General features: G+C 43.8%; 3 protein-coding genes across 3 annotated transcripts; 2 read left to right on the forward strand and 1 right to left on the reverse strand.

Moving 5' to 3' along the window:
• The first annotated feature begins 2867 nt into the window (after window positions 1-2867).
• Window positions 2868-13204, forward strand: LOC125538641 (putative RNA-dependent RNA polymerase 2). The gene is made up of 4 exons (XM_048701901.2): window positions 2868-3523; window positions 6087-7990; window positions 8252-8402; window positions 12136-13204. Exons 1-4 carry the CDS (start codon window positions 2975-2977, stop codon window positions 12910-12912), a joined length of 3381 nt encoding a protein of 1126 aa, XP_048557858.1. The 5' UTR covers window positions 2868-2974; the 3' UTR covers window positions 12913-13204.
• Window positions 13205-13544: 340 nt separating this feature from the next.
• On the forward strand, window positions 13545-16141 carry LOC125538642 (uncharacterized). Its single transcript, XM_048701908.2, has 4 exons — window positions 13545-14272; window positions 14720-14800; window positions 14906-15045; window positions 15558-16141. Exons 1-4 carry the CDS (start codon window positions 13943-13945, stop codon window positions 15811-15813), a joined length of 807 nt encoding a protein of 268 aa, XP_048557865.2. The 5' UTR covers window positions 13545-13942; the 3' UTR covers window positions 15814-16141.
• Window positions 16142-16217: 76 nt separating this feature from the next.
• On the reverse strand, window positions 16218-17985 carry LOC147985840 (putative receptor-like protein kinase At5g18500). Its single transcript, XM_087541760.1, has 7 exons — window positions 17976-17985; window positions 17785-17898; window positions 17576-17695; window positions 17181-17399; window positions 16988-17103; window positions 16650-16913; window positions 16218-16573 (listed from the first exon to the last, which is right to left on the reverse strand). Exons 1-7 carry the CDS (start codon window positions 17983-17985, stop codon window positions 16337-16339), a joined length of 1080 nt encoding a protein of 359 aa, XP_087397886.1. The 3' UTR covers window positions 16218-16336.
• Between the last annotated feature and the right edge of the window lie 9000 nt (window positions 17986-26985).

Here is a 26985-nt window from a genome sequence, read left to right on the forward strand (position 1 = left end):
CTTGAGCTAAGGTCACGCAGACCTCGCAGAATCACTCTGGTAAGTCTTCAAGGTAGACTCCCAAACCTTCACAGACTTCGTTCACCGGCGATCCACAATGACTCCTGGATGCTCAGAACGCGACGCCTAACCGGCTGGAGGATTCACAGTCCTCAAGTGTAATAAGTCTTCAGATCACACAGACAGGACGACTTAAGTGATGCCTAACACTCTTTGGCTCTAGGTGGTTAGGACTTTATCCTCGTAAGGAATTCTCTCTTAAAGGCTTCGAGGTGGGTTGCTCTCAAACGACAACAACCGTACTTTAACTCTGAGTAGCCAACCCTTTATGGTTGTAGGGGGTGGGCTATTTATAGCCACTAGGCAACTCGATCTGATTTGTCCGAAATGACCCTGGGTCACTAAGGAACTGACACGTGTTCCAACGGTCAGATTTCAAACACACACGACAACTTTACTTGGGCTACAAGCAAAGCTGACTTGTCCAACTCTGAACAACATTCGCTCTCATAGTCTTCACTCGAAGACATAGGATTTTGGTTAAGCATCACTTCAGTCATTCTGACTGGTTTTCTTGGACCCCACTTAACAGTACGGTGGTTCCTATGACTTAACAAAGAAGAAAAAGAACTACGAAAGATCTAAGTCTTCGCGCTCCATAGTCTTCATGCGATGTCTTCTCTTGTCATAGTCTTCAAGGTGAATGTCTTCACTTACCACCTTTGACTTCAATGTCTTCATACATTTTTAGGGGTCATTTCTGGTAGGAAAACCGAATCAATGAGGGACTTCTACCTGTGTTATCCTGCAATTCTCACATACACATTAGTCCCTCAACTAGGTTTGTCGTCAATACTCCAAAACCAACTAGGGGTGGCACTAGATGCACTTACAAACACCTCATCCCCTTTTAATAGTATTGGCTTTCCTATGGACTCAATGTGATATTGGATCAGTAAAATAGAAATGAAGAGTCTTGAGCTTTTGCCAATCTTTGTCCTTATCATTTTGAGGGGTCCACATCTCTAGTCCATGCCATGCCAATCATTGAACATCCTGAAAGTTTTATCTTGAATGTATATTAGTTCAATGAGCTATATGTTGTTATGAATTACCAAAACCACTCGGGGATTAGTTGCACTTTTAGTCAGAGATGAGATACAAGTGCCACGAGAGGAGTGGAGGGAAGTGGAGGTCAGTGGTGATGGTCGGCATGAGGCGAAGGGGAGGAAAGAGACGTGAGAAAAGCCATCCAAAAGGGAATATACTTGTTTGTTTTTATGGGTGTGCACAACATGGCGCCTCTGTGCTAGGTCTAGATGAGGCAAACATCGGCTGGAGAGGAGAGGAGAGCATCTCGCAGTGGAAATTTATAGTGGCGGGCTGGCAACTAGCTGCTATTGATTTGGATTCATGATGGCGAAGTAGGAGCACATATAGTAGGTAGAATTATGTATAGGTTTAGTTAGCAGTAATGTCAGTCCTGTCCATTCATTTTTCTTATCAAAGCAATCCATTTATTTAATGTTTGAAAACTCTGAAAGTTCACACAAAACCGCAAGATCATCCTCATACAAAAAAGATAATCATACAGTAATTTGTTTGCCAACATATTTCACTCCTCTAAGTTATAAACATTCAAGTATCTAATCATTGTCTTGCTTTGTGAGATAATTCTCTTTCTGTAAAATACCCTCATCTTGCTCATTGTATATCATATTGACCATTTGAAGTAACATTGTGAAAACTCTCTTTGGTAATCGATTGTGTGTGACGATTGACTATGAAGTGTATGAGCCATTTTACTTTCCCAATCATGCTTCAAGGGGGCAATCATTTTACGACAAAAGGTGTTCTGTTTTCTATGTCATATGCTCCTTTGTATCATTTCAGGTTAGTTATAATAATTGTTAAAATCATGGAAAACTGTAGAAAGGCAAACATACTTTAGGAGTACCCCATGTAAACCTAGACGGAGCTTGCCGTTTTGATTTTTTTAAACTCTACTCATGGACTTTTTTTAACAACTACAAAACCATATGGATATGACTAAACTCCTACTCACCTTTAACCTTGATGGAGTATCAAACCCATAGCGCCCTCTGCCGCCTTTTTCCAACGATGATAATGAGACTCCAATATCCTGCCCTCGGTGGTGATGAGCTTCTCAAGTTTTCTGATTCACTGTGGTCGTGTACACCTACAAACCAAAGCGGTGGCTAAGCGGATACACCTACAAACCAAAGCGGCGGCGGCAGTAGCACCTCTGGCCGTTTGGGCTCTCAGTTCTTTGGCTTCGGATCCGACGACCGTGACTTCGTCTTTGAGATGTTTGGCAGCAATGACTTCCCTTCCGCGTGATCTTTAAGGTTCGCCGCAATCTGGCAGCGGGGCTGCCAGAGCGGCTGCGGTGGCGCGCCATCGGCCCATCCTGGAGGTTGGAGAAGTGTGAGATCCCAAGAACATGGTTGCAATTTCTTTCTTTTCAGGGGTGTTTTGTACTGCTGGTTCGTGGTTAATAGATTTGAGTGTCTTTTCGCAAAAAAAGATACACCTACAAACCAAAGCGGGTGGCTAAGCCGATGCAACGGGAATATTCAATTCAATTCCACTACCGATGCAACCCTCATTGTCAAACATGCCTCCCTCATTTCCTTGCACATCCCGGACCCCCCTCCCAACCACACCCCCCTCCCCATGCGCGCGGTGACTTCACTTCTCTTCGCGCCACCCACGTGTCTTTCAGGCAAATGTTTTCTCATTTTAATTGTCAGCATACTTTCTACTGTTTGCAAAATTTACAGTTCAGAATCGTGCAACGAAGACTGAAAAGGGGTCGAAGGAGGATTAAGTCTGAAGTACTCACACACATAAACCTGCCCGGAGTACAACCAAAAACTCAAAAGCCCTCGGTAACCCCGCCGGAACCGCAAACCCTTCTTCCCCCGCCCCGCCCCCGCGCGCCGAAATTTCGATGGCGACGGCGGTGTCGGCGCCCGTCTCCACGGCGACGGTGCGGGTCTCCAATATCCCGCCCTCCGCCGTCGCTAAGGAGCTCCTAGCATTCTTCGATTCCACTGTCGCCGGTGCCGGCGAAGCCTACGCCTGCGAGATCGCCGCCGCCCGACGCGGCTGGTTAAGTCGAGGCGATGGGAGCGTTCAGTTCGACTCCACCGCCACCGCAACCCTCGCCGCCGAACTCGCCTCCTCCGGTCGCCTACCGCGCTTCCTCGGCTCCCTCCTCTCCGTCTCCCCTGCCCCCGCGGATCTGCTCCCCCGCGCGCCCGACCTTTCTCTCCGCGTGGCCGACGCCCGCCTCCTTGTCGGCAACCGCGTCGCCGAGCGCGAATTCCAGGCGGCTGACTCTTGGGACAGCGTCCGCGTGGAGGTCATCCCGGCGAAGCGGCGGATAGACCTGTACCTGAATCACGATTCCCAGAGGTACAAGCTGGAGGTCTTCTTCGAGGACATCAGGAACTGCTACCAGTGCAACTTCCATGGGGCCGACGCCATCTTGCTTCAGGTGAGCTGCTCACGGTGTTTATTTTTTGAACGTTGAAGACTGTAGGAGTGTTAATCAAAAAAGTATTTACATAGTGTAAAGGGTGTGGTCAGGCTTTTGCCCCAATCACAGGGTACTAGCGTTCAGAGGGATAAGTGATTACAGGGGATTAAAGTAGTTTGGCTAGCCCTAGGCAATCTCTCTGGCAAATTCAGTAATGAACCCTAGCAGCTCAGATTTTGTCCTGTGTTACAACAACAAGAAATCTTCTCTGAATCTTGACAACCAGGACCTGTGGGAAGGCGTCACTCCTCTGAAGATCAGGCTATTCCTCTCCTTCCAGATCGACCATGCTGCTGTGGTGAACACTTCCATGAACATGGGTTTGGTCCAAGTTTGTTTAGCCGCTGCCATCCAGTCAAACCCATCTCCTTCTGTTGCCCAGGTCAACCCAACTGAAGTCCAGCACGTGTAGGAGAAACTGTAGGTATAGAACAAATGTTCCAGAGTTTCTTCTTGTTGGGTTTGGCAGAGCACACAGTAGTCCGTCCTGTCTGTCGTTGAGCGCACTACATAGTGTCTATGTTCTTGGTGTTTTAATCTGTCGGACAAGAGGAGTCACGCAAAAACCCTTAGCTTCATTGTACACCTCGACTTCCAAATCCACCCAAAAGCCTGATCAGCCTTGACATTTTCAAAGCAGAACTTGTAATATCTGGACGATGAATATTTGGGCCCCCATGTGTATGTCCAAACATCTCTCTGCTCTAAGTCTATCCGACACTCAGCGGCCGCCAGCTGCAAATCCTACGCTTCTTGTGTCGCCTGTTGAGACAGAGGCAGAAAGAAGACCGCTTCTGCACTTTGTGCGCTTAGGTTGACCATTTCTCGTCAAAGCCCATGTGTCTCATGACCTCAATCATAGCCGGGTGTTCTATAGTGTCGAAGGCCTTGGAAAAGTCCAGTTTCAGAATAAACGCCCGAGATCCAGAGGCTTGACATTGGTATATATACTCAAACGCCCATGCCAAACTGTCCTGTATCGTTCTCCCTTTCAAAAATCCGTATTGGTTCCTGTGAATGATTTTAGAATCCATTTCTGTAACCGACCAGCAAGCAGTTTGGTTATTAGCTTCAGACAACAGTTTAGCAGTGTGATGGGTCGAAAATCATTTGCTGTCTTGGGCGAGTGGATCTTTGGAATGAGAATGATGAACCCGTTGTTTATGATTTCAAGATTGAGTTCTCCTGCGTGGAAATCATGACAAAGCTGATAAAAGTCATGTTTTGATTATATACTAGCATGATTTGGTAAATTGACCACTAAACCCATCCGGCCCTGGAGCTCTGTTGGCCGGCATGGTTCGAACCACCTCATCAATTTCCGCCTCAGTGAATGGGACATAAAGTTCTTCCAGTCCATCAATCTTGGTAATGATAGAGTCTAGGTCGAATTTCTGATTTGGAGGCGAAGATTCCCCCAATCTTTGTTTAAACGCATTGAGCAGTATCCCTTAGTTGCCTGCGTGGTTCTCAACTTCAGTGCCATCGGGTAATTTCAGCATGGCGATGGAGTTATTTCGGTATCGCTCCGTGGCCATCTGGTGGAAATTTTTCGTATTTTCCTCTCCAAAACAAATAACCCTGACAGTGCATCTTTTTCTCCAGTGTTGGTTCTGAAAGTTCAGAGGCTGCAGTAGGTGAGGTTTTAGAATTCGCCTGAAGTTCGATTCTGGGGTTGTGAGTGTTCTCAGGTTTTCAATTCCATCCAGCTTGTTAACGGCCCATTCAGTGTTTTGGATCAGCACTTTGAGACGTGAGAGGCCTTTACTCCACTTCTTAAGGGCATACCTTAGTCTTCTCATTTTCTGGCAAATCCTGGCTGCACTATTATGCGAATAACTTGGTTTGGACCAAGTATTCACCACATCAAAGAAGCCTCTGTGCTGCACCCAGTAAGATTCTAACCTGAAAATTTTGCTCGCGGGGATCGATGATTCTATACTGACCAAACAAGGTGTGTGGTCGGAGATTGGTTTGGCCATGGCAATAACCTTGGTATTAGGATATACTGAAGTCCAATTGTTAGACGTGAAGAACCAGTCGAGTTGGTCACCATGTTGCTGTGATACTTCTGTTTTTCCTTTGTACCTTATATATTAGCCAGACGTCGCGGTTATAGGGCAAGGTAGAAATTTGAAGAAGGAAGCTCTAGATGTACTTCCTCCCTCAATACTTGCGCGAGCTGAAAAATTGGCAGGTTCTTGAGTCAGTAAACTAGAGTGAACCATCACAGTGGTCTGGTTTGCAATTATGCGTTAGAGCCATAAAGTAAGATGGATAGTGGTGCTACTTTTATTTCCACTCCTATAAATATCTCAGTTGGTGGTTACTAATTGGAGTGAAATGAATATGAAGCTTATCTGATGAATACACATCACCGTTACTTTTCTAAATTTACTGATTGTCATACTTCTTAGACTATAAGTTGGTGAGGCGCAACACTCTTTTAATTCTTTCTATAATTCTGAAGTTGGTAAAATATATATTATCTTGACTAATGTTAATTTAATATTTGTTTCAGCTCATGTATGCACCAAGGATATGCACAACAATTTCTGGGCCTGCAGTTTATTCAAGGTTCTCAGATGACCGCTTTCATGCATGCAAGGAGGATGCAAAATTTACCTGGGTCAGAGCACTAGATTTTACACCCAACCACTCTTTTGGGAAGTGTTCAACTCTTGCCCTCGTACTTGATGAAGGTGCACCGGTGTCATTTATTCTCAACAGCTTGCCTTTGTCAGGAGAATTAGGGGAATTGGTCATTTCTTCAATGGAATTTTTTGGCCCGTCGTCCAAAGTCGTTCCCCTTGTTGACTGCCCAAGTGGTTGTTCAGTGTCATATGAAGTTCTTTTTCGTCTCAATTCTCTTGTTCACATGGGGAAGATAGTTTCCAAGGATGTTAATGCCGATCTGTTTAAAGCTCTTGAAGAAATACCAGTTCATATTTCAAGGAGGATTTTTGAGAAAATGAACAAGTTAGACTTTACATGCTATGAACCTTTGCAATTCATCCAGCAGGAGGCTCATAGCAGGAAGAGGAGCCATGATGGTTTGCTTTCCAGTAAGACTGAAGGTGAAGGAAAGTTAATGATGTGTTACAGAATTCACATCACTCCATCCAAAATATACTGCTTGGGACCTGAGGAAGAGGTTTCAAATTATGTGGTTAAGCATCACAAACAGTATGCTTCTGACTTTGCTAGAGTTACTTTTGTAGACGAAGACTGGAGTAAGCTTTTTCCAGATGCTATCTCAGCTAGAACTGGACGAGGGTTCTTTTCTCAACCCTTGAAAACTGGCCTATATCATCGTATTTTATCCATCTTGAAAGAAGGATTTTCCATTGGTCCAAAGAAGTATGAATTCCTGGCCTTCTCAGCAAGTCAACTTCGTGGAAGTTCTGTTTGGATGTTTGCTTCTAATGATTCCCTGAAGGCCGAGGATATAAGCAGGTGGATGGGCAACTTTGAAGATATTCGTTCAGTATCTAAGTGTGCGGCTAGAATGGGCCAACTGTTCAGCTCCTCCAGACAAACACTTGAAATCCTACCACGGGACGTAGAAGAGATTCCAGATATCGAAGTCATAACTGATGGCAGTAAATATATATTTTCTGATGGTATCGGGAAGATCTCTGAGAGACTTGCTAAAGAAATGGCTTGCCGAATTGGATTAGACTATACCAACCCTCCTTCAGCTTTTCAAATAAGGTATGGTGGCTACAAAGGAGTTGTTGCTGTGGACCCTGATTCCTTTCGTAATCTTTCTCTGCGACCTAGTATGAAGAAATTCGAATCAAAGAGCAGAATGTTTAACATTACAAGTACCAGCAAATCCCAACCATGCTATATGAATCGTGAAGTTATCTCTCTCCTTTCAACTTTGGGGATAAGAGATGAGATATTTGAGTCGATGCAACAGAATGATATGCGTGAATTAGATGAAATGCTGACCAACAGAGAAGCTGCTCTCTCTGTTCTGGGGAAAATTGGTAGTGCAGAAACAAAGACAGCATCGAAATTTTTACTGCAAGGCTATGAACCAAGTTTAGAGCCTTACCTGTTGATGATTCTTAAGGCCCATCAGGATAATAGGCTGACTGACATAAGAACTAGATGTAAGATTCATGTTCCAAAAGGCCGTGTTCTTATTGGTTGTTTGGATGAAACAGGTGAATTAGAATATGGTCAAGTGTACATCAGAATTACAAAGAACAGCAAAGAGCAGAAGGATAATTGTCAGCCATATTTTTCTGAAGATAATGGAAAAGAGAAAACGGCAGTTGTTGTTGGAAAAGTTGCAGTATCAAAAAATCCTTGTCTCCATCCTGGTGACATCAGAGTACTTGAAGCTGTCTATGACCATGGTTTGTACGCTAAGAACCTGGTTGATTGTGTTGTCTTCCCCCAAAGAGGAGAAAGGTAATGTCGTATGTTATACTGAAACTGAAAGACGATCATCTAGAGTTTATATTGCTCTGGCAATGCCTTCAGAGGAGCTCAAATCTCTATTGAAGTGTTTGTCAGCGTGTTCGTTTCCATGTTAGATTGATATCCCCTCATGTTACGTACTTACATCTCTACCTATTGATGGATGTTGCCAATGCTTGCTTTCTCTTTCAATTAATCTTTGATGTTTAATAGGCCTCGTTCATATAGACTTTAATCTTTGATGTTAATCAGGCCTCATCCAAATGAATGCTCCGGGGGTGATTTGGACGGTGACCTCTATTTTATCACTTGGGATGAGAAACTGATTCCAGAGAAGGTTGATTCACCTATGGACTACACTGCAGCAAGGCCACGCATAATGGATCATGTTGTTACACTTGAGGTATATTCTCACTGTTTCTTTATTTTAATTTCTCTTACTAGGTTGTTGCTGCTAATTTTTACCGAAGATTGTTTTATTTGACTAATATCAATTTTTATACTTGCAATTGTAAATATAATCAAAATATCAGTTTTTTTACGATCTGTAGCATTTCAATAATACTAGAAGAAAATGTTCGCTTCGCCGCACCGTTTTCCATTTTTATGCCATGTTTCCTGTTATAAATCATCAAAGAAGGAATTCTTTAAACAAAACTTCTGATGCAAACAAATCACAGGCTAACATCATTCATTTTGAACAACTTTTTATTGCTTGCCTATTTGTTCATGGGCTCCCAGAGAACCTGACAAGATATATTAGCTAGGTTTTGAAGTTGACAAAATGGGAAGGAAAAACTGCAGTGTAGGATCTACTCCAGTAGACTGAACAACAAAGCTGACCTCCTGGAAGCATCGATTAGAATAAAGATGATCTTGAATAAGATAGCCAGTAAAGAAACCAAAAGATGCAAACAAGTTTGCGACCTGAACCACTTGAGCTTCAGTGAGATGAGTGAAACCAATGGTATTGGCAACCTCCCAATAAATTCTAGTGTAAGGCAGATCATCATTCGCAGTATCAGTAGGAAGTTATCCAAAGTTACCTTTAGTATATGAGCTTATATATAAAAATTCATAAGTGTCACAAGACCATCAAATAAACTTACATCTTCAAGCAAGCTTGATTCCTCAAGAGCATTCATGAAAGCATAATCACGCAATTCATGAAATATTATTCTTCCAAAACCAAAAGGACAGTGGCTATGTCTTGCACAGTGCACATACTTTCAGACACGCTATGGAAGCATATAGATAAAAGAAGGGTCGTTCCAAAAAGTAGAGATTTTATTATTGCCAATCATATAAACTTTCCGAGACAAATCTTCCCCAAGTCAGAGAAGGCACATCCACAAATGAAGATATATTTTTCATATCAACCTGTAAAAACAAATTAATATGCATCTCACAGTAGACTGCTTGCGTATGCGCAACTCACCATTGTAATGGAAAGTGCTCATTACAAATTTAAAGTATAAACACCCAACCAAACTGCCGCCCTGCGGAGCACCGCGACGTAGAAGACCTCACACCGGCGTGTCAGCTTCCAGTCACACAATGGCAGCAGCAAAGTGTATCCTGCACCCCATGGCCACCGCCTTGCAGGGACCGTTTCCCCTTATCAGCGTAACTGACACATAATTGCATAAATTATAGCAAGAAGCAGGATAAGGAGCTTATCTTTGAAGTTTGATTGATTAATTGGAGAGCACTGTATTATAGGTTGTTGAAGCACACAAAAGGAATAAGGTGTCTGTCACCTAGTCAGAAAACATAATATCCATAACAGGTGAAGTAAGTAGAGTTCTGATGGGGGGAAAGAGGCTGACCCCTATAGTACTTATGTGATTAGTAGATAATCATACCAAACCAATATCACATCTTTCAAGTTTTCTAGCGCTTTACATCCAAAGGTATGTTATATATGCTACTATAACCACCAAAGATTCATCAGAGTAGAAAGAACCTCCAGGAAGGAATGTCAGAGACAAACACACAACCAAAGAGATCTAACTGGAAGAGATAAGTACCATGTGCGGCACTTTGACTGAGGTGTGGAGATCTCTCACATAGTCACATCTTGGAAAATAGCTGCCTGCATTTGTTTTGTTCAAAATAATAAATGAAAGGAACAACTTGGTTGATTTGTTTCAATCAAATTAGTTAAGGGTCTCTATGGTTATTTCTAATCACTAGTAAATGCATATGTGAGTGCAATGCACGTTAATATTAGGCAGTATATCAATTGCATAAAGATAATAGGTAAGATAACATTTTCTTGTGTGATTAGTGCTGACGGTGATATTTGGTATGTTATTTATTGCATGTTAAACATGTTGAGTGCTCACCATTGGAGCAATCTGGGTCATTGGATTGACCTTATTTGATGGCTGAGATTAATTGGATCTGCCCCTTAGGGTCTTTTTATATTGGTATAGATATAGATAAAGCTCCTCACATCCCCTTGTTAAAAATACTAAAATATATGAAAACATCAGTATGTAATCATCACAAGGACTGTAAACCAACAGAAGAGAATACAAATATGACCACATTTATTCAGACCTACAAAAGAGAACTGACATGCAGTATCCACCAGAAATATGTCTCATCTACCCATATTACAGTAATTTTGATAAAGTAATTCTTAGCAGTTGACATTTATGTTTGTGAAACAATAAAAACAGGGAATGAATTATGAATACGACATCAACAATGTATATAAGGTTTTGATTTGTAGGGTGCACTCGTTGAGAGCAATAAATAGAGGAGATGATATTTACCAATCAGTGGCAAGTTCCAATGCATGTCAGCCAATTTTTTTGATGTGAAACCTATATTCGTAACTCAGTGCTTTTCTTTCCAAACCTGAAACAATTAGCATGATAGCTCCAATACTAAGCAAGTACCTTATTATTCATCTATTTGCATACTGATAAGAGATAAGAAGGCTTCGCATCTTTTACTTTCTCTTTTTTTTTCCATGTTTGTCTCTTTCTTGTCCCGGTGGTCTAGTTTTTGACTGCTCTATAACTCTGTTAGGTCAGACGAAAAGTTATTTTGTTAAACCACACCATGACCACATGACAAATCCAGGACGTTATCAATAAGCAATAACGCCAGACTGAGCCGTACACTTTCCAAATTTGGTGAAAAGTGCATCCTATCTTCCAATTCTTTGTAGCCTGACGAGCATTCTAAGTGGTCACTGCTGAAAATTTTGTGATAATATTAGCCTATTTTGAAATTGCGTAACTGAACACATCAAGAACCTGACAGTGTGAATGTACTCAAAATGGAACACCTGCACTCATGTCAAGTTTAATCAAGTTTACAGCTCATTTACTAATTTAGTTAGAGTGGAGAAATAAGGCACATAACCTGAAAATTCCAACACTAAGTCTGGCCGACTACTCCTTTCCAGCCTTTCTGTTTTCTCTATCCCTGCGTACTAAGTGCCTCAGGCCGATTTCGCCACACCATGTGAGCCCGAGCTAGTGTCCATGAAGAGGTGTGCTCCCCCCCCCCCCCCCCCCCCAAGCAGCAATCCAGGGCACGTAGTCAAAGGCGGTTTAGATTGTGTCAACACCAGCTGACCAGTGGGACCATAAATGATAAAAAAGCCAAATCGCTGAGGGCGTTATATTTCCTGGGAGCTTAGTAACTTTAGAGATTTATTATTATCTTGAGGCACCTCACATCTTTCTAAAACATTTCTTTGTCAGAACTGGGTACATGCCTACATGGTAAGTGCACAACAGCCAGAAGAGAGAACTGGCTACGAGTGTCGAACTCAGCCAGGATGGAATAACAGCCAACACAACATTTTGAATGCTTTGAACCAAATATATGCTCGCCATGCACAGTTAATAACGTTCTTTAGAAATGTGGGTACTTGTTTCAGAAAGAAAGATATTTTTGCCATCCTCTAATGAAAACAGTTGTGCATGATTGAGTTTTAAAGTGGTCTTGGCTTCAAAATGTTCTTCAATGTATATATCTAACCTTGATAGGTTCACAACTATTTACCAGTTAGCTCCAATAAGCAGTTCAAAGTTGTCTTTTCAACAAGCACTTGTATTTTCCTTGCCTGACATGTTTATACCTGTAATCTTACAACATCTGATGAACTGCAGGAAATTCAGAAGTACTTTGTGGATTACATGATAAATGACTCGCTCGGTGCAATCTCAACTGCTCACTTGGTCCACGCGGATCGTCATCCAATGAAAGCCCGGAGCCCTGAGTGCCTCCAGCTAGCTGCTTTGCATTCGATGGCGGTCGACTTTGCCAAGTCAGGGGCTCCAGCTGAAATGCCCCGGTCACTGAGACCAAAGGAGTACCCCGACTTCATGGAACGGTGGGACAAACCAACGTACATCTCCAACGGAGCTCTCGGCAAGCTCTACCGAGCGGCTGCGAGCCGTATGCAGAGCGCTCCTGCCCCCTCGTCCTCGGCTCAACCGAGCCCCGTGTTCGATCCTGACCTGGAGGTCCCTGGTTTCGAGGAATTCCTAGCATCCGCGGAGGAGTGCTACGACCTGTACGCAGAGAAGCTGAGCACCCTGATGAGCTACTATGGCACGGAGCACGAGGACGAGATCCTGACGGGCAACATCCGGAACAGGCTCCTGTACCTGAAGGACAACAAGAGGTACTTCGAGATGAAGGACCGCATCATCGACTCGGTGGAGGGCCTGCACAAGGAGGTGCAGGGTTGGTTCAGGAGCTGGCCGAAGGCGGAGGCTTCGAGGACGGCGTCGGCATGGTACCGCGTGACTTATCACCCGGACCACGGCCGGCCGGGAAAGAAGCAGTTCTGGAGCTTCCCGTGGATCGTCTGCGACGAGCTGCTGAAGATCAAGGAGTCCAGTAAGCGGCGCAGGCAGCAGGTGGACGGCGCGGCGGCCTGAGTCGTCCGGCCAAGTAATTATGTGGGAGTTGGCAAGAAGATGTAACAAGTGGTAGTCACAGGCAAGCTTGTCTGATGATTGCGCGGCTGCTATGTGTTTGTAACTTTGTATGTATGTAGTGTAAAACTTTGGGGCATGACTGCAGTGCAGACCATTCTGAGCAGAGCGGCAGAGCTATGCCTGCGTCGCTTGTATGGACGGAGAGATTTGCTGGATGTGTGTGACCGGAAATGAACCGTGCTTGCTCGGGATTTGCGGGAGGCTATTTATGCTCCATCACTATCTCAACATAGCTTCAGCTTTGTGTGCAATTCTGTTCTGTTGGCTGCCTATACCTTTGGTCACGTTTAAAAAATAAATAGAACTAATGACCTGTTTGGACAATATAAACTGTTGAACTATTCTAGTACTTGTAGAAAGATGGCCTTCAGACATTTCAACAGTTATTTTTTCTAGAAGCAGCCGGGGAGTTGGTGCTAGTGCAGATTAGGTAAGCCGTTACGCGTAAGGGACATCGTAGCCCCCACACTGGACCCGTGCTCACGCCATGGGTGGACCTTTGGAACACATCGGTCCATGGTGTCCAGTCCAGGCATCAATCACTTGACCCGTGCTCACGCCACTAACCTGCCATTGCATCCCCTTCCGCAGATGTTTGTTCACCAGTGCTGGTGTTCACGGTTTTAGCCGCGAGCCCGCGAGCGGGGCCATCGCTCACATAGTCACATGGAAACGGCCGAGCGAAGCTCGTCTCAAACGCCAAAACCACCCGACCGTTCACCGTTACCTGGGCGGTGACCGCGGCGAACAAAGTGAGCCGAGCAGCGCGCCAGAGCGAAGCGAGCAGCACGACCCCGAGCTGCGGAGCTGCCAGTCCAAACCGGCAACCGCACCGCAGTCCAAGCCGCCGTCTCCCACCCGACCCGACCAAACTCCCACCGCGTCCCCTCCTCCTCGCAACCACCTTCGTTTTCCCGAACCAACCAACCCGCCGGCCACTGCGGCGGCTGCCCTGACTCGACGGACCGCGATGCCGGGGCCGGGGGCGCACCTGCTGTACGCGCTGTCCGGCGGGGCGGCGCTCTCCCGGCTCGCCGGCGGTGGCCGCCGCTTCGGCCCGCACCACTGCGCCGTCTACGCCTTCAACGCCTTCCTCGGCCCGGACCTCGGCGCCTTCGCCGAGTGGCTCGCGTCCTTCCTCCCCTCCACCCCCGCCGCCGCCGCCGCGGGGGACCTCGCCATGGCCGCCATCCACCACCCCTTCTACTACCCGCTCCTCCTCGGCCTCCCGCTCGCATGCCTCTACGCGTGGCTCTCCCGCCGGATGCTCCGCGCCGGCCTCCTCGACGCGCCTGCCGGGGTCGGTACAACGAACGAGCTCTTCACTCCGTCTTCCCTTCTTCTCCTTACCCACCTTCCTTCCTTAGTTAATCAAATCAAATCTATGCTGCGAATCTATGTCATGGGCGAGAACAAACCTCGGGATTGTTATTCTAATCTAATCTAATTACTTAATTCAGCAAAGCGTCTGTTATCCATTTCCCCGTTAGTACTCCACACCGCAGTTCAATTTCCATATATATCATTTGTTGTCTTCCTCCGATTTAGCATAAATGCGAGCACCAACTAGCAAATGCTTAGAAGTAGACGTAGAATTCTCGACCTACATTTGCAAAACTGGAAGCAGCATGCAGAAATAAGCAGTACTATTATAGAATTAGAAAGGTGCTGTTTCTAGAGTGAGAGCTCAGGTGCCTCTAATCATCTGCCATTTGTCTGATTTGTTTAATGTCCGGGGTCTGTGCAGGTAGTATTAAGCAGAAGACAGTGCTTCTTGCTAATCGCAGCCGGCTCGCTCTCCCACTTCTTCTTGGATCACTTGTTTGAGGTCAGCAATGTTGTAACTGGATGGTGACAATTTGATTGTTTTCACCATGTGTCAAGTGTTGCGTGCTTATTCAGATTAGATTTGTCTCATAGTATATTTGTACAGGAAAATGGCCATTCTACAATGTATACTTGGATACTGAGGACTGGTTGGTGGAAAGGCCGCGCTCCTATCAATCCAGATGCAGTGTTTGTTGTTGGCCTTCTTTGCGTTTGCCTCATTGGGGGATTTGTGTACATTAACAGGTGATAATTCAGCATTATGTTCATTATTTTGTATAAAAAATATATAATATAATAATAACTATTAAATATTTTCTAGTGTACAGAAAACATTGATTCTACCTGATGCTTTGGATTGTAAAGTCCTCACTAACATTGGATTCTTCAAAACCATGAATCTCTCTATGAACTACTCCCTCCGTTCACAAATATAAGATGTTCTAACTTTGTTGTGAATCAAATGTATGTAGACACATTTTAGTGTGTTTATTCATTCATTTCAGTCTGTATGGTCCATATTGAAATATCCAAAACATATTATATTTGTGAATGGAGGGAGTACAAAGTAATGTTGCACTATGCATAACCCTGATTACTTTGTTGGTCTATACTTGTTGGCTCAAGTTGAGTTTCAAAATGTCACTGTATGTTACGAATCCATTCTGTGCTTTGTCGAAAACAAATCCATTCTGTGCTTTGTCGAAAACAAATCCCTTCTGTGCTTCTCTAAATGTTCAAAATCTATATTTTGGCAGAGTGAACCATGGAAAGTCAGTGACTGAAAAGTCAAATCAATCTTTCTTTCTCATCCTGGTGATAGCCACCCTGTACTGTATGTGGTGTGCCAGCCAGATATACCTGCGAAATCCCCCTCAACCCGCCATAGGTGAAGAGGCTGATCTTGGAGTGATAATATTTCTTGCAATTTACCTTTTTCTCCCGCATGGCTTGTGTGTCTTGTCGATGAACCAAAAAGATTACAATGAAGCATTGGATGGACTGCCAGTTTGATAATGTCTGATATGGTGGTGTGTTTTGCTACTCATTTCTGCAGAATACCATTTTGGCAGCAGTCTACTCCGCTTCATGTTGTAAATATTTTAATTTCCAATGGGCTAATTGCCAGGCATATATGTATAACCTTGTAAACCTTTAGGATAGAAATAAGGTTTTATAGGGTTGTGGAAATAAAGAGGTCAGGAAAGTTCAGCACGATGTTGTTGTTGTGTTACTAAATATGTTGGTAGTACTATCATTATTGTTGTTGTTGCTGCTGTTGTAAAAAAGGAAAGCACATTTGCATGGACGAAAAATGTGAAGTCAAGTGTCAAATCCAGCATGTTGACATTACCTCCATTAATTACTCATAGGCGTTAAATAATTTATGAGTTTAGCTTAATTTCTAGTGTAAATCATTCACCACTGCATCAGATTGTTTTCACCTCAGCACAGCACAGTGCTTAAACATGGTCATGGGAACATTAAGACTTGCATAGTAGCTACAGGGGGGGACTCTCTTCCCTCTCTTAAAACACTATGCAAAGGACTCGACCATACTGATGTTGTTGCGCTTATCATCGTCTCTCATGGAGATCTCTAGAGCCTTCTCTAGCCTTGACACAACTTGCTCCATGGATGGTCGCTGCTGCTTGTGGCCGGTGCATGACAGAGCAAGCTTCAGGCAGAGATCAAATGCGTCTACCGAGTATTCGCCCTTGAGCCTAGGATCGGCAAATTCCAACACATTTCCCTCTCTGATGAGCATAGAAGCCTGAGAGCAAAAGGTATGTATATGTATATCAGCTTAAGCACAATTGATTGTTTCGTTCCAGAAATTACGGTCTTACCATTTTGTCCAGTGACATTGGCTTGGCAGTGTTCATGATATTGATTGCTCGCTCTCCTGACAGGAGCTGCAGGAGCACCATACCAAAGCTGTATACATCCCCTGCAGCATTCACCCTGTGGTTGTGGCGGTACTCTGGGTCGACGTAGCCAAAAGTTCCTCTAACTTCAGAGCTCACGTGGGATACGCCTATGTCGATGACTCTCGACAGTCCAAAGTCCGCGAGTTTGGGCTCCATATCAACCCCAAGAAGTATGTTTGTTGGCTACAATAGCATGCATGAATTGGCATTACTTGAATTTGCAGATGCACTTGAATCTTTCAGATAGTGTAACCAACCTTGATGTCTCGGTGAACAATGCAGCCCTCAGGGAATATGTGAAGGAACCAAAGGCCGCAAGCACTGCCAAGTGCGATCTGAAGCCTCTGAGTCCATGACAGGCTCTTATCCTTCCCTGTCATCAAATTGTTACTTTTAATCATAGAGAACATTGCATAATACATCCTGTAGTCTCCTCAAATATGTACTTACCAAATAGCCATTCTGATAGGTTACCATTGACGCATAGCTCATACACAAGAAAACACTCTTCCTGCCCATCACAGTAACCTCTTAATGACACAAGGTTTGGATGCTTGACATGTGAGAGGCTTGTAACTTCCCTTACGAAGGTTTCTGCATGTTCATTCTTAATTATGTGCTTCACGGCAACAGGCCAGCCATTTGCAAGCATTCCTTTGTACACTTTCCCTGCAAATCACATCAGGAAGGTGCATCCAACTCTTAGAACAACAACAACCTACTGAATGTGGTTATTACCTTCTACTTCTCATGTTATATGTATATCACAGTTCTGCTCCCTGTGGTCCTATCTGGTTCATGTACAAATAAATTTGTCCTGAATCGGCTAGTATTGTCATATGTACCTGCAATTCCCTGCCCGATGATATTTGAAAGGTGTAAGTTTTCAGTTGCAGCGTATATCTCTTTGACTGACATCTGCTTGCAGGTAACCTCCTCATACTCAACAGACGCTGTACCAACCTCTGCAATATAAAGATGAACAATTGCATAGCGTTAGTACCAAGTAAAAGCTACCAGCATCTGCAATTCGATTACTGAGTTGTGAAATTACCAATATCCCTTTTTGACGATTTGATCTTGCGTGTTCTTCTCCTGATGTGGCAGTAGATGACAACAAACCCGATGATCACCACCGCGACGAGGCACCCAAGCAGTACTTCATATCCTGCATACTCTCAGAAGGCAATGAATTTCAAGGCACGGGTAGAAAGGAAGGGGAAAAGGCAGGTAAGGTAGACATACCTGTATGCATCTAGCTGTGGAACGTCTGGGAAGAACACAAGGTTGCCTTTTCTTTCACTGTGAAGGTTCCAACCGAACCAAATTAATATCATGGCCACTCGCTAACCAGTCGTTATTAGCAATGATGAATAGCCGTTGCCGGCCAAGGGCCAGAACGGAAGAAGCCAAAGCACGGAAAAATATTGGATCAAGGAATCGGGCCGGGTCCGTACCAGAATACAGCATCAACTGAGTTCTCATGTTACGTCACTGGTTTACATAATCTAATCGATTTTGTCATATTCTTGTGGCGTTTCTTGCTCTGTCATACCAAGTTAGTTAGTATCTTCGGCTGTGGAAAATATATCTTGAATATTTGGATTGCTTCTTTGCTAATGGGTCGTTGCGATGGCGGAGATCCGATAGTGGTTCGGGCATAGCAGAGCCCCCATCCTTGGTCCCAACCTGAGAAGCAGACAAATGTGTCAACTCTATGCAAAGCGGAATTAGATACTATATGAGCTAAAACAATATTCTACTTTGACGGCTTCATATGAGCCAAACTATAAAACAATAAGGTTGCGTCCATCAAAAGAGCAACAACTGGAGCAAGACATATGGCGTTGGGGTATAATGCTTGGTAAACTACCACGTTCTCCCTGTTCTTTCCAAGTAACTTCTGTCATTTGCGATCAGTTTGCTTTTACTACTGGTCAGTCTGTTCTTGTGTTGATTAATTCGTTGGGCATGTAGACGCTAAGATTAAGATTATCTAGTCAAGTTTGCCAATTATAGTAGTAATACAGAAACACTCCAAAAGCTACTGTAAAAAAAAGCACTCCAAAAGCTCCAAGCTGTAAGAGTCGCATCTTAGCACAATCGGCACTTAGTTTGCATGGATATTCTGCTTAGGTCCACAAAACAAAGAAGTCACTGTTTTGTAAGTTACGTGCAGGTTACATTAACTGTGGTTTCCAAGGATAAGACATGTCATGTGAGGTCATCAAACTTGCATAAACTAGGCCCAAGTGAAGCACCATGCTGCTTGAGCTGTATTTATGCCCTTTAGATTTGATACCATGCCAGTTTAACTTCAACAGTGTCTAAACCTTTACAGATCTGATAGCATGTTGCTTTAACAGTATGTACCTTTGAATGCATCTTATGAGAGATTAATTACCCAGCAGACCCTCTTTTTATGCATATGAAGTTAGATGCTCAAACAAACTGCGCTTTACAACTATTTGGCTTGAAAATGGATCCTGTGAAATGTTTCTAATTAATTAAGAAGCCTGAAATATCACTTCATGGGCTAGGCATAGGCAAAAATCAATACAATCAACTTGTTACCTAACTCAATCAGTTACAATAAAGAATAACTCAATAGTTTGTAGAAAACAGATCAACAAACTGTCTTCCCTGTATATGAATGTGTTGGGTTGTGTGTGTGTGTGTGTGGTCCATAGGCCCACTAGTGTACATATATATTGTACCCATACCTGTACCAAGTAAGAGAGAATTCCAGAATTTTCCCAAAAGATAACATGGTGTCAGAGCATCAGGGGGAGGCGCTTGGTCCTGGAGGTCGCCGGCAGTAAATCGGCGGCGTGGGGCGGAGCTCCGGCCTCTGGGGGCGTGAGTACAGGCGGAGAGTAAGTTCCAGGCAGGGGCAGACGGGCACCAGGCCCAGGCGGAGGAGTGCTGCCCAGGCGGAGGTGTTGTTGCAAGGTGTGCGGAAGTGCGGAGATAGCGGTCGGCAACAAGGGCAAGTGCAGCAAGCTACGGCTGCGGAGGAGAAGCTGGTGAGGTGTGTCTCGTGAAGGAGAAGCTGCAGGTGTGGTGTGCAGCCAGGAGGGAGAGGCGCCCCTTGGATTGGATCTGGCTGTGTATAGGGCAGGGGACGTTGTGCTGCTCAGGAAGAGGTGAGATTTGGCAGCAGTGTACACACACGTGCAGGGATTGGAAGCTCGTGTGGTGCTGCATCTGAAAGTTTCATTTCACTTGGTGAGGAGAAGATTTGGGCAAGGGAGGAGTTGACTTCCTGTGAACAGAGTGAGGTGCAGTAGTGAAATCAGCTGTTAGTGCTCCTCATCTGCAAGTTCAAGGTGGAGCAACGATGGGGGAAAACCAAGGAATTGAGAAAGTGCTTGAGAAACTAGCTCAACTTATTACGACAAAGGTGAGCGACGCATCACCTTCAGGCAATGCGATTGTCGCTCAGCCGGAGTCGATTCAGAAAATAGAATTGATGCCGAATGAAATCAAATTGGAGGGCGTCAAAAATTATTTGAGCTGGTCAAGGAGGGCATTGCTGATCTTGAAAACAAAGGGACTTGAGAGCTTTGTTAATGGAGAAGCACTTAGCCATTGGACAAGAAATGTGCAGAATGGAGGACTTAGAGTACTACCAATTCCCTGATTGTGGCATGGATATTAAATTCCCTATCTCCAACCATCGCTACAACAGTTGAGACAATATCAAGTGCAACTGAGGTATGGAAAACTCTTTCAAAATTGTACTCTGGGGAGGGTAATGTGATGTTGATGGTTGAGGCAGAGGAGAAAGTGAGTGATCTGAGGCAGGGGGAGCTTTGTGTGATGGAGTATGTTGCTGAGTTGCAACATTTGTGGGCTGATCTAGATCACTATGATCCCCTTGATTTACCTCATGTAGAATGCATATCCAATATGAAGGGGAGCCTTGGCGCAGTGGTAAAGCTGCTGCCTTGTGACCATGAGGTCACGGGTTCAAGTCCTGGAAACAGCCTCTTACAGAAATGTAGGGAAAGGCTGCGTACAATAGACCCAAAGTGGTCGGACCCTTCCCCAGACCCTGCGCAAGCGGGAGCTACATGCACTGGGGCTGCCCCTTTTTTTTAGAATGCATATCCAATATGAAGAAGTGGATTGAGCGCAGACGTGTGATACAATTTCTTAAGGGTCTCAACTCTGAATTTGAGGGTCGGCGTGCTACTATGTTCCATCAGCCTACTCTCCCTACCTTGGAGGAAGCAATAGCTGCTATTGCACAAGAGGAGGTCAGGCTGAAGGTGATGAAAAGCAATATAGTAACTCCATCTCGACCCGCCTTCATAGTAACCAGGAGCAATGAGACCAGAGAGTGTTTCAATTGTGGTAAGGTGGGACACTTGAGTCGTGATTGTGATGCCCCGCGCAAGCCAACCCATGGGCGGGGGAGAGGAAATGACCAAGGCCGGCCAAGAGGATTTAGAGGTGGAGTTAGAGGTCGAGGATATATGATTGGCCACAAAGCAAATGTGGCGGTCCAAGACGAGCAATCGTATGACAAAGTTCAGGTCTCCGCAAAAGAGTTAGAAGAGTTGAGGAAACTAAAAAAAGGGATGGAGAGTATGGGTGGTAAAGACCAAAGGGACTCCACATTTGGTGATTTTGCTCACTTTGCCAATGCTAATGAAGGTAATTGTGCTCATACATCTACATTATCGCTAGTGTCACAACCAGATTGGATTCTGGACTCCAGTGCATCTAAACATGTCACGGGTACATTGAATATGTTTGAGTCATATACTGAGTATCCACCCACACATAAAGAAACTATACAAACAGCCGATGGCACCTCACGGCCCATTAAAGGTGTTGGTACAGTGCAATGCACACCTCTTATTAAACTTTCTTCAGTTTTGCATGTTCCTGCTTTTCCAATCAACCTTATGTCAATGAGTGCTTTGATTGATGACTTGGATTGTCGGATAACCGTTGACCGAAAAATATGTCTAATTCAGGAGAGGTGAACAGGGAGGAAGCTTGGGACTGGAACCAGGCGTAATGGGCTATGGTACATGGATCATGAGGTGCCAGATAACGCATTGTGTACGGTGCTGGCAGTAATGATGGGAGAGAAAGAAGCTACAGTGATGCTTTTTCATTGTAGAATGGGGCATATGTCTTTTGATAAAATGACTAAGGTCTTTCCTGATGTAATGTGTGGGGTGGATAAGAACAAGCTTTTGTGTGATGCTTGTGAGTTTGGCAAACACACAAGGACATCTTATGTGAGTAGAGGGATTAGGAGTATATCTCCTTTTGTACTCATTCATTCAGATGTGTGGACATGTCCTGTTATCTCTGTTAGTGGAATGAAGTACTTTGTTACATTTATTGACCGTTACTCTCGCATGACATGGATATACCTTATGAGGCACAAGGATGAGGTGTTCAAGTGTTTTCTGGATTTTTATGCTTATGTGAAAAATCAATTCAACACACAGATCCAGATTATTCGGACAGATAATGGGACAGAGTATGTGAACAAGGAATTTGGTTCTTTTATGTCATCACATGGTATATTGCATCAAACCTCATGTCCAGATACACCTCCTCAGAATGGAGTGGCAGAAAGGAAAAATCGTCACATCTTGGAGGTGGCTCGATCATTGATGTACGATGAATGTGCCAAAAAATTTGTGGAGTGAGGCTGTAATGACAGCTACATATCTCATCAACCGCATGCCATCCAAAGTGGTTGGGATGAAGACTCCATGTGAAATGCTGCTAGGTGAGAACAAGTTTGTGGTCCCACCCAAAGTTTTTGGATGCACTTGTTTTGTTAGGGATCATAGACCCTCGGTGGGGAAGCTAGATCCACGTGCAGTGAAATGCATCTTTATTGGATACCCTTCTGGACAGAAAGGCTACAAGTGTTGGAGTCCTAGTGAGCGACGCACATTTGTGAGCATGGATGTAACATTTAGAGAATTTGAGCCATTTTATGGTGAGAAGATTGACCTCAGCTCGTTGTTTGATCTTGAAACCCCTCATGTTGACGGTGATGGTCAAAAGGGGGAGCATTTACCAAATACTGAGAACGATGAAGTAAGGAGGTCAAAGGTAGTAATTGGTTCCATTCCATGCCCAATGAATGAACCAACATGTGAGAAAACATGGAGAAGGGAAAATGAAGAAAAAAACCTACAAGTGTATACAAGGAGAAATACAAGGAAGGTGCTCACAGAGCAGCAACAACCCTTAGAGATTGTTGAGATCCAGCCTTCGGAGCAGCAGGTACAACCAACAGTACAACAAGGAGACCCTGAAATAGTTGAAATTATTAATCCCTCTATGCCAACAACTGATATACCGTGTAGCACACCCGCTCCATCTGGGACAGATAGCTATCGTGAATTGCCAATTGCCTTACGGAAAGGAACTCGGGCTAAGGCTGGAAAGCCTCCATCAAGGTATGGCTTTGAGCATGACATGAGCAACTATGTTTCTTATGAATCATTGTCCCCTGCATATAGAGCTTTTGTTGCATCACTACAATCAGTGGACATTCCAAAAGATTGGAAAACTGCAAAGCAGGACCCAAAATGGCATGAGGCCATGATGGAGGAGTTGAATGCACTTGAAAAAAAATAAAACTTGGGAACTTGTACACCTTCCTGAAGGAAAAAAACTTGTTAGTTGTAAATGGATATTCACGGTGAAGCAAAATTCAGAAGGGAAGATCGAAAGGTACAAGGCAAGACTAGTTGCCAGAGGATACAGCCAAACTTACGGGATTGACTATGACGAGACATTCGCACCGGTGGCAAAGATGAACACCGTGAGGATTCTAATCTCGTGTGCAACTAATTTTGGGTGGCCTCTGTATCAACTAGATGTTAAGAATGCTTTCTTGCATGGTGACCTACATGAAGAGGTGTATATGGAGATTCCACCTGGTTTCTCTACTCCTAGAACTGCGGGAAAGGTGTGCAAATTGAGGAAGTCCTTGTATGGGCTCAAGCGGTCTCCACGAGCGTGGTTTGATAGGTTTAGGCATGTTGTATGTGATATGGGGTACAAGCAATGCAATGGTGATCACACTCTATTCTATCGACACTCGGACTGTAGAATTACAATTCTTGCAGTATATGTGGATGATATTATAATCACAGGAGATGATGATGTGGAGATATTGCGACTGAAGAAGAACCTGAGCAAGGAGTTTGAGGTGAAAGATCTTGGCCAACTTAGATACTTCCTCGGGATTAAAATTGCAAGGTCTCCAAAAGGCATAGTTCTCTCTCAAAGAAAGTATGTTCTGGACTTACTTAGTGATACGGGTATGCTTGGATGTCGGGCTGCATCAACTCCTATTGATCAAAACCACAAGCTTTGTGCACAGGCAGGAGAATCAGTGGATAAGGAGAACTACCAAAGGCTTGTTGGGCGACTCCTATACTTATGCCATACACGGCCTGATATTGCCTATGCGGTGAGTGTGGTAAGCAGATATATGCATGATCCTAGAAGTGAACATCTAGATGCAGTACACCATATATTACGCTATCTAAAAGGTAGTCCAGGGAAGGGGTTATGGTTTAAGAAGAATGGCCATTTAAATGTAGATGGCTACAGTGATGCCGATTGGGCGAGTTGTCTTGATGACAGAAGATCTACTTCAGGGTATTGTGTGTTTGTTGGAGGCAACCTTCTGTCATGGAGAAGTAAGAAGCAATCAATTGTATCTAGATCGACAGCCGAAGCAGAGTACAGGGCCATGTCACTAGGCCTTAGTGAAATGTTGTGGGTAAGAAATCTTCTATCAGAACTAAAAGTGCTGAGAAAGGGCCCTTTGAAGGTGTGGTGCGATAATAAATCGGCTATTAGCATAGCCAACAACCCAGTCCAACATGATAGAACAAAGCATGTGGAGATTGATCGCTTCTTTATTAAAGAGAAACTCGATGAGGGTATAATAGAATTAAAGCATGTAAGCTCAGGGAATCAAGTGGCGGATAGCCTAACTAAGGGTTTAGGAGCAAAGGAGTGTAATTTGGCATGTAACAAGATGGGAATGATAGATATCTATCATCCATCTTGAGGGGGAGTGTTGGGTTGTGTGTGTGTGTGGCCCATAGGCCCACTAGTGTACATATATATTGTACCCATACCTGTACCAAGTAAGAGAGAATTCCAGAATTTTCCCAAAAGATAACAGAATGTCCTATTGTTTTCTTGTCCTTTTGCGCCAATCTCATTATTTCTACGTGAAAATAGAAGAACAAGATCCTTGCTTTGGTTTTCTTGTCTCAAATTTACTACGTAAAACTAGCATAGTAGTGCAGCATATATAAGTGGTTTAGATCTTTGTGCCTGATAGATGCTTTCTTGGAGTTATGTATATATTTATAATGTAACCAGTTTACATCATACGCCTTTTTAGCCCAGATATTAAGGACCTCTTGATCTGGGTCCACTCCTCTTTAAAAATGCTACCAGTGAATAGAATATCTGAATATTTCTTGGCCAGCAGATCGGTGCAAGCTGAATATCTGTTTTCTCTCTCTTTTTTCTGATAAAGGGGATGTTTTAATATCAAGATATCTGTTTTCTCTTCACTGTAACTTTTATAACTCTTGTGACCCATGTAAATTCCATAACGCTTTAAACAGAGCCAATTGTGTCGCAAATCCTACGACTTGTGCCTCACCGCTGCACACCACAATGGTTCTCCTGCTATCATTATATTCCACGTATCATGTCATGCTGACAATTTCTTTCGGACAGAACGACACCACTGGATCATCAGGAGAGCCAAGGGCCAAGCCTGGACTGGAACCTCCAAGAAAGAACTAGCATTCGCACTGATCAACTAGCAAGATGCAGATTCAGATTGCATTACAAGCCTCCGATGAAATGAATGGGAGATGTTCGATGGACAAAGACAATACACCCCAAAGTTGTTACGCCCTCTGCCTTTTATGATGCAACAGCACATCTACCAATCATGTGCACACGCAATAGCGCTTTCAACAGGAGATGGCAGCATTATCATGCTTAGAGATTAAGGATGTGCCACTGCTGCTACAAAAACAAAGGTGAGCACTGCACATGTAGACGGTATACTAAGCTGGCTTGACCACATCAATCTCTTGTAATCTGCAAAAAGGCCTTTTCTGTTAAGAATACGATATATTCTTGGAGGGTTAGAGACTAATATTGTGGGCTAAGCTTTGTATGCTTCGTTTGTGACGCCCGAGAAAACAAAAACTTTGCCTTTTCTTCTTCTTTCCCTTTTTCTAACTCTTGCCCACAGGTCACTGCTTGTCTGTTTGCCATCTTCTTTGGAGGCAGACAAGAGAAACAAGCCTAAAACAAAAATGTACCACATTTACTATGAAACTTATGGATTCATATTTCGTTATTACTTCAGCTAGCATATATCGATTACTATATATATAAATATATACCTGCTACCTGCTAGGCTAGTAGCTATTTGCTGTCGACTTTGTGAATCTATTAACTTATAATTATGATGAGGGCTAGATGTTTCCCAGTTTTTTTTATCAAATTTTTCTTCATTTCTGAAAGCTTGCATACATACATTAGACAGACGGATCTACACACTGTGGTACCCCACAAATGAAAATGATTTGAAACATACGGTAGTATGGAAGGCAATAGCTAATGGAAAGCATCCACGGATTGTTTGGCCAATTGTGTAGGAGCATACAAAAGCTAAACATGCCTGGCTCCGGATGAAGAACTACAGTATTAGTATTCGATCGGATATCATGCACGATTGCACATACATGATTGCTTGGGGACAGCAAAATTAGAGGACCACAGCTTTGTAGTAGACCTCAAACAAAGGCCTAAAGCCCCCTTTAGGAAAACTTTCACTGAATCCTTTATGAAAAATTTCTACGGTGCCACCCGCCACTTGTAACAACGGAGTAGCATATCTGGATTCCTATAGAATGGGTGGGCCACAAACGTGACATCTTTCATGCTTTTTCTATCTCTTTATGTCTAGATGTTCTATGTTTTTCTTGTGTAGTTTTCAAGCTCTATAAATAGTTGTGAAGGTTTCCTCTGTTTTTGGTTCTTGTAGAAACTCAAGCTACGTTGCATAACAATTTCTACACTCTTGGATTCTTTTGTTCCAAATGGGTCATGGCACAGGACCACCCTAGCCTAAACTAAAGAAATAATTTTGCATAACCTTGGAGCAAACAGATTTTGTTGTCATGCCTGTGCCGTAAGGAAAATTTACAATCCC

Source organism: Triticum urartu, chromosome 2A, assembly GCF_056163025.1.
Source record: "Triticum urartu cultivar PI428250 chromosome 2A, HENAU_Tu73, whole genome shotgun sequence".
Taxonomy (NCBI): Eukaryota; Viridiplantae; Streptophyta; class Magnoliopsida; order Poales; family Poaceae; genus Triticum; species Triticum urartu.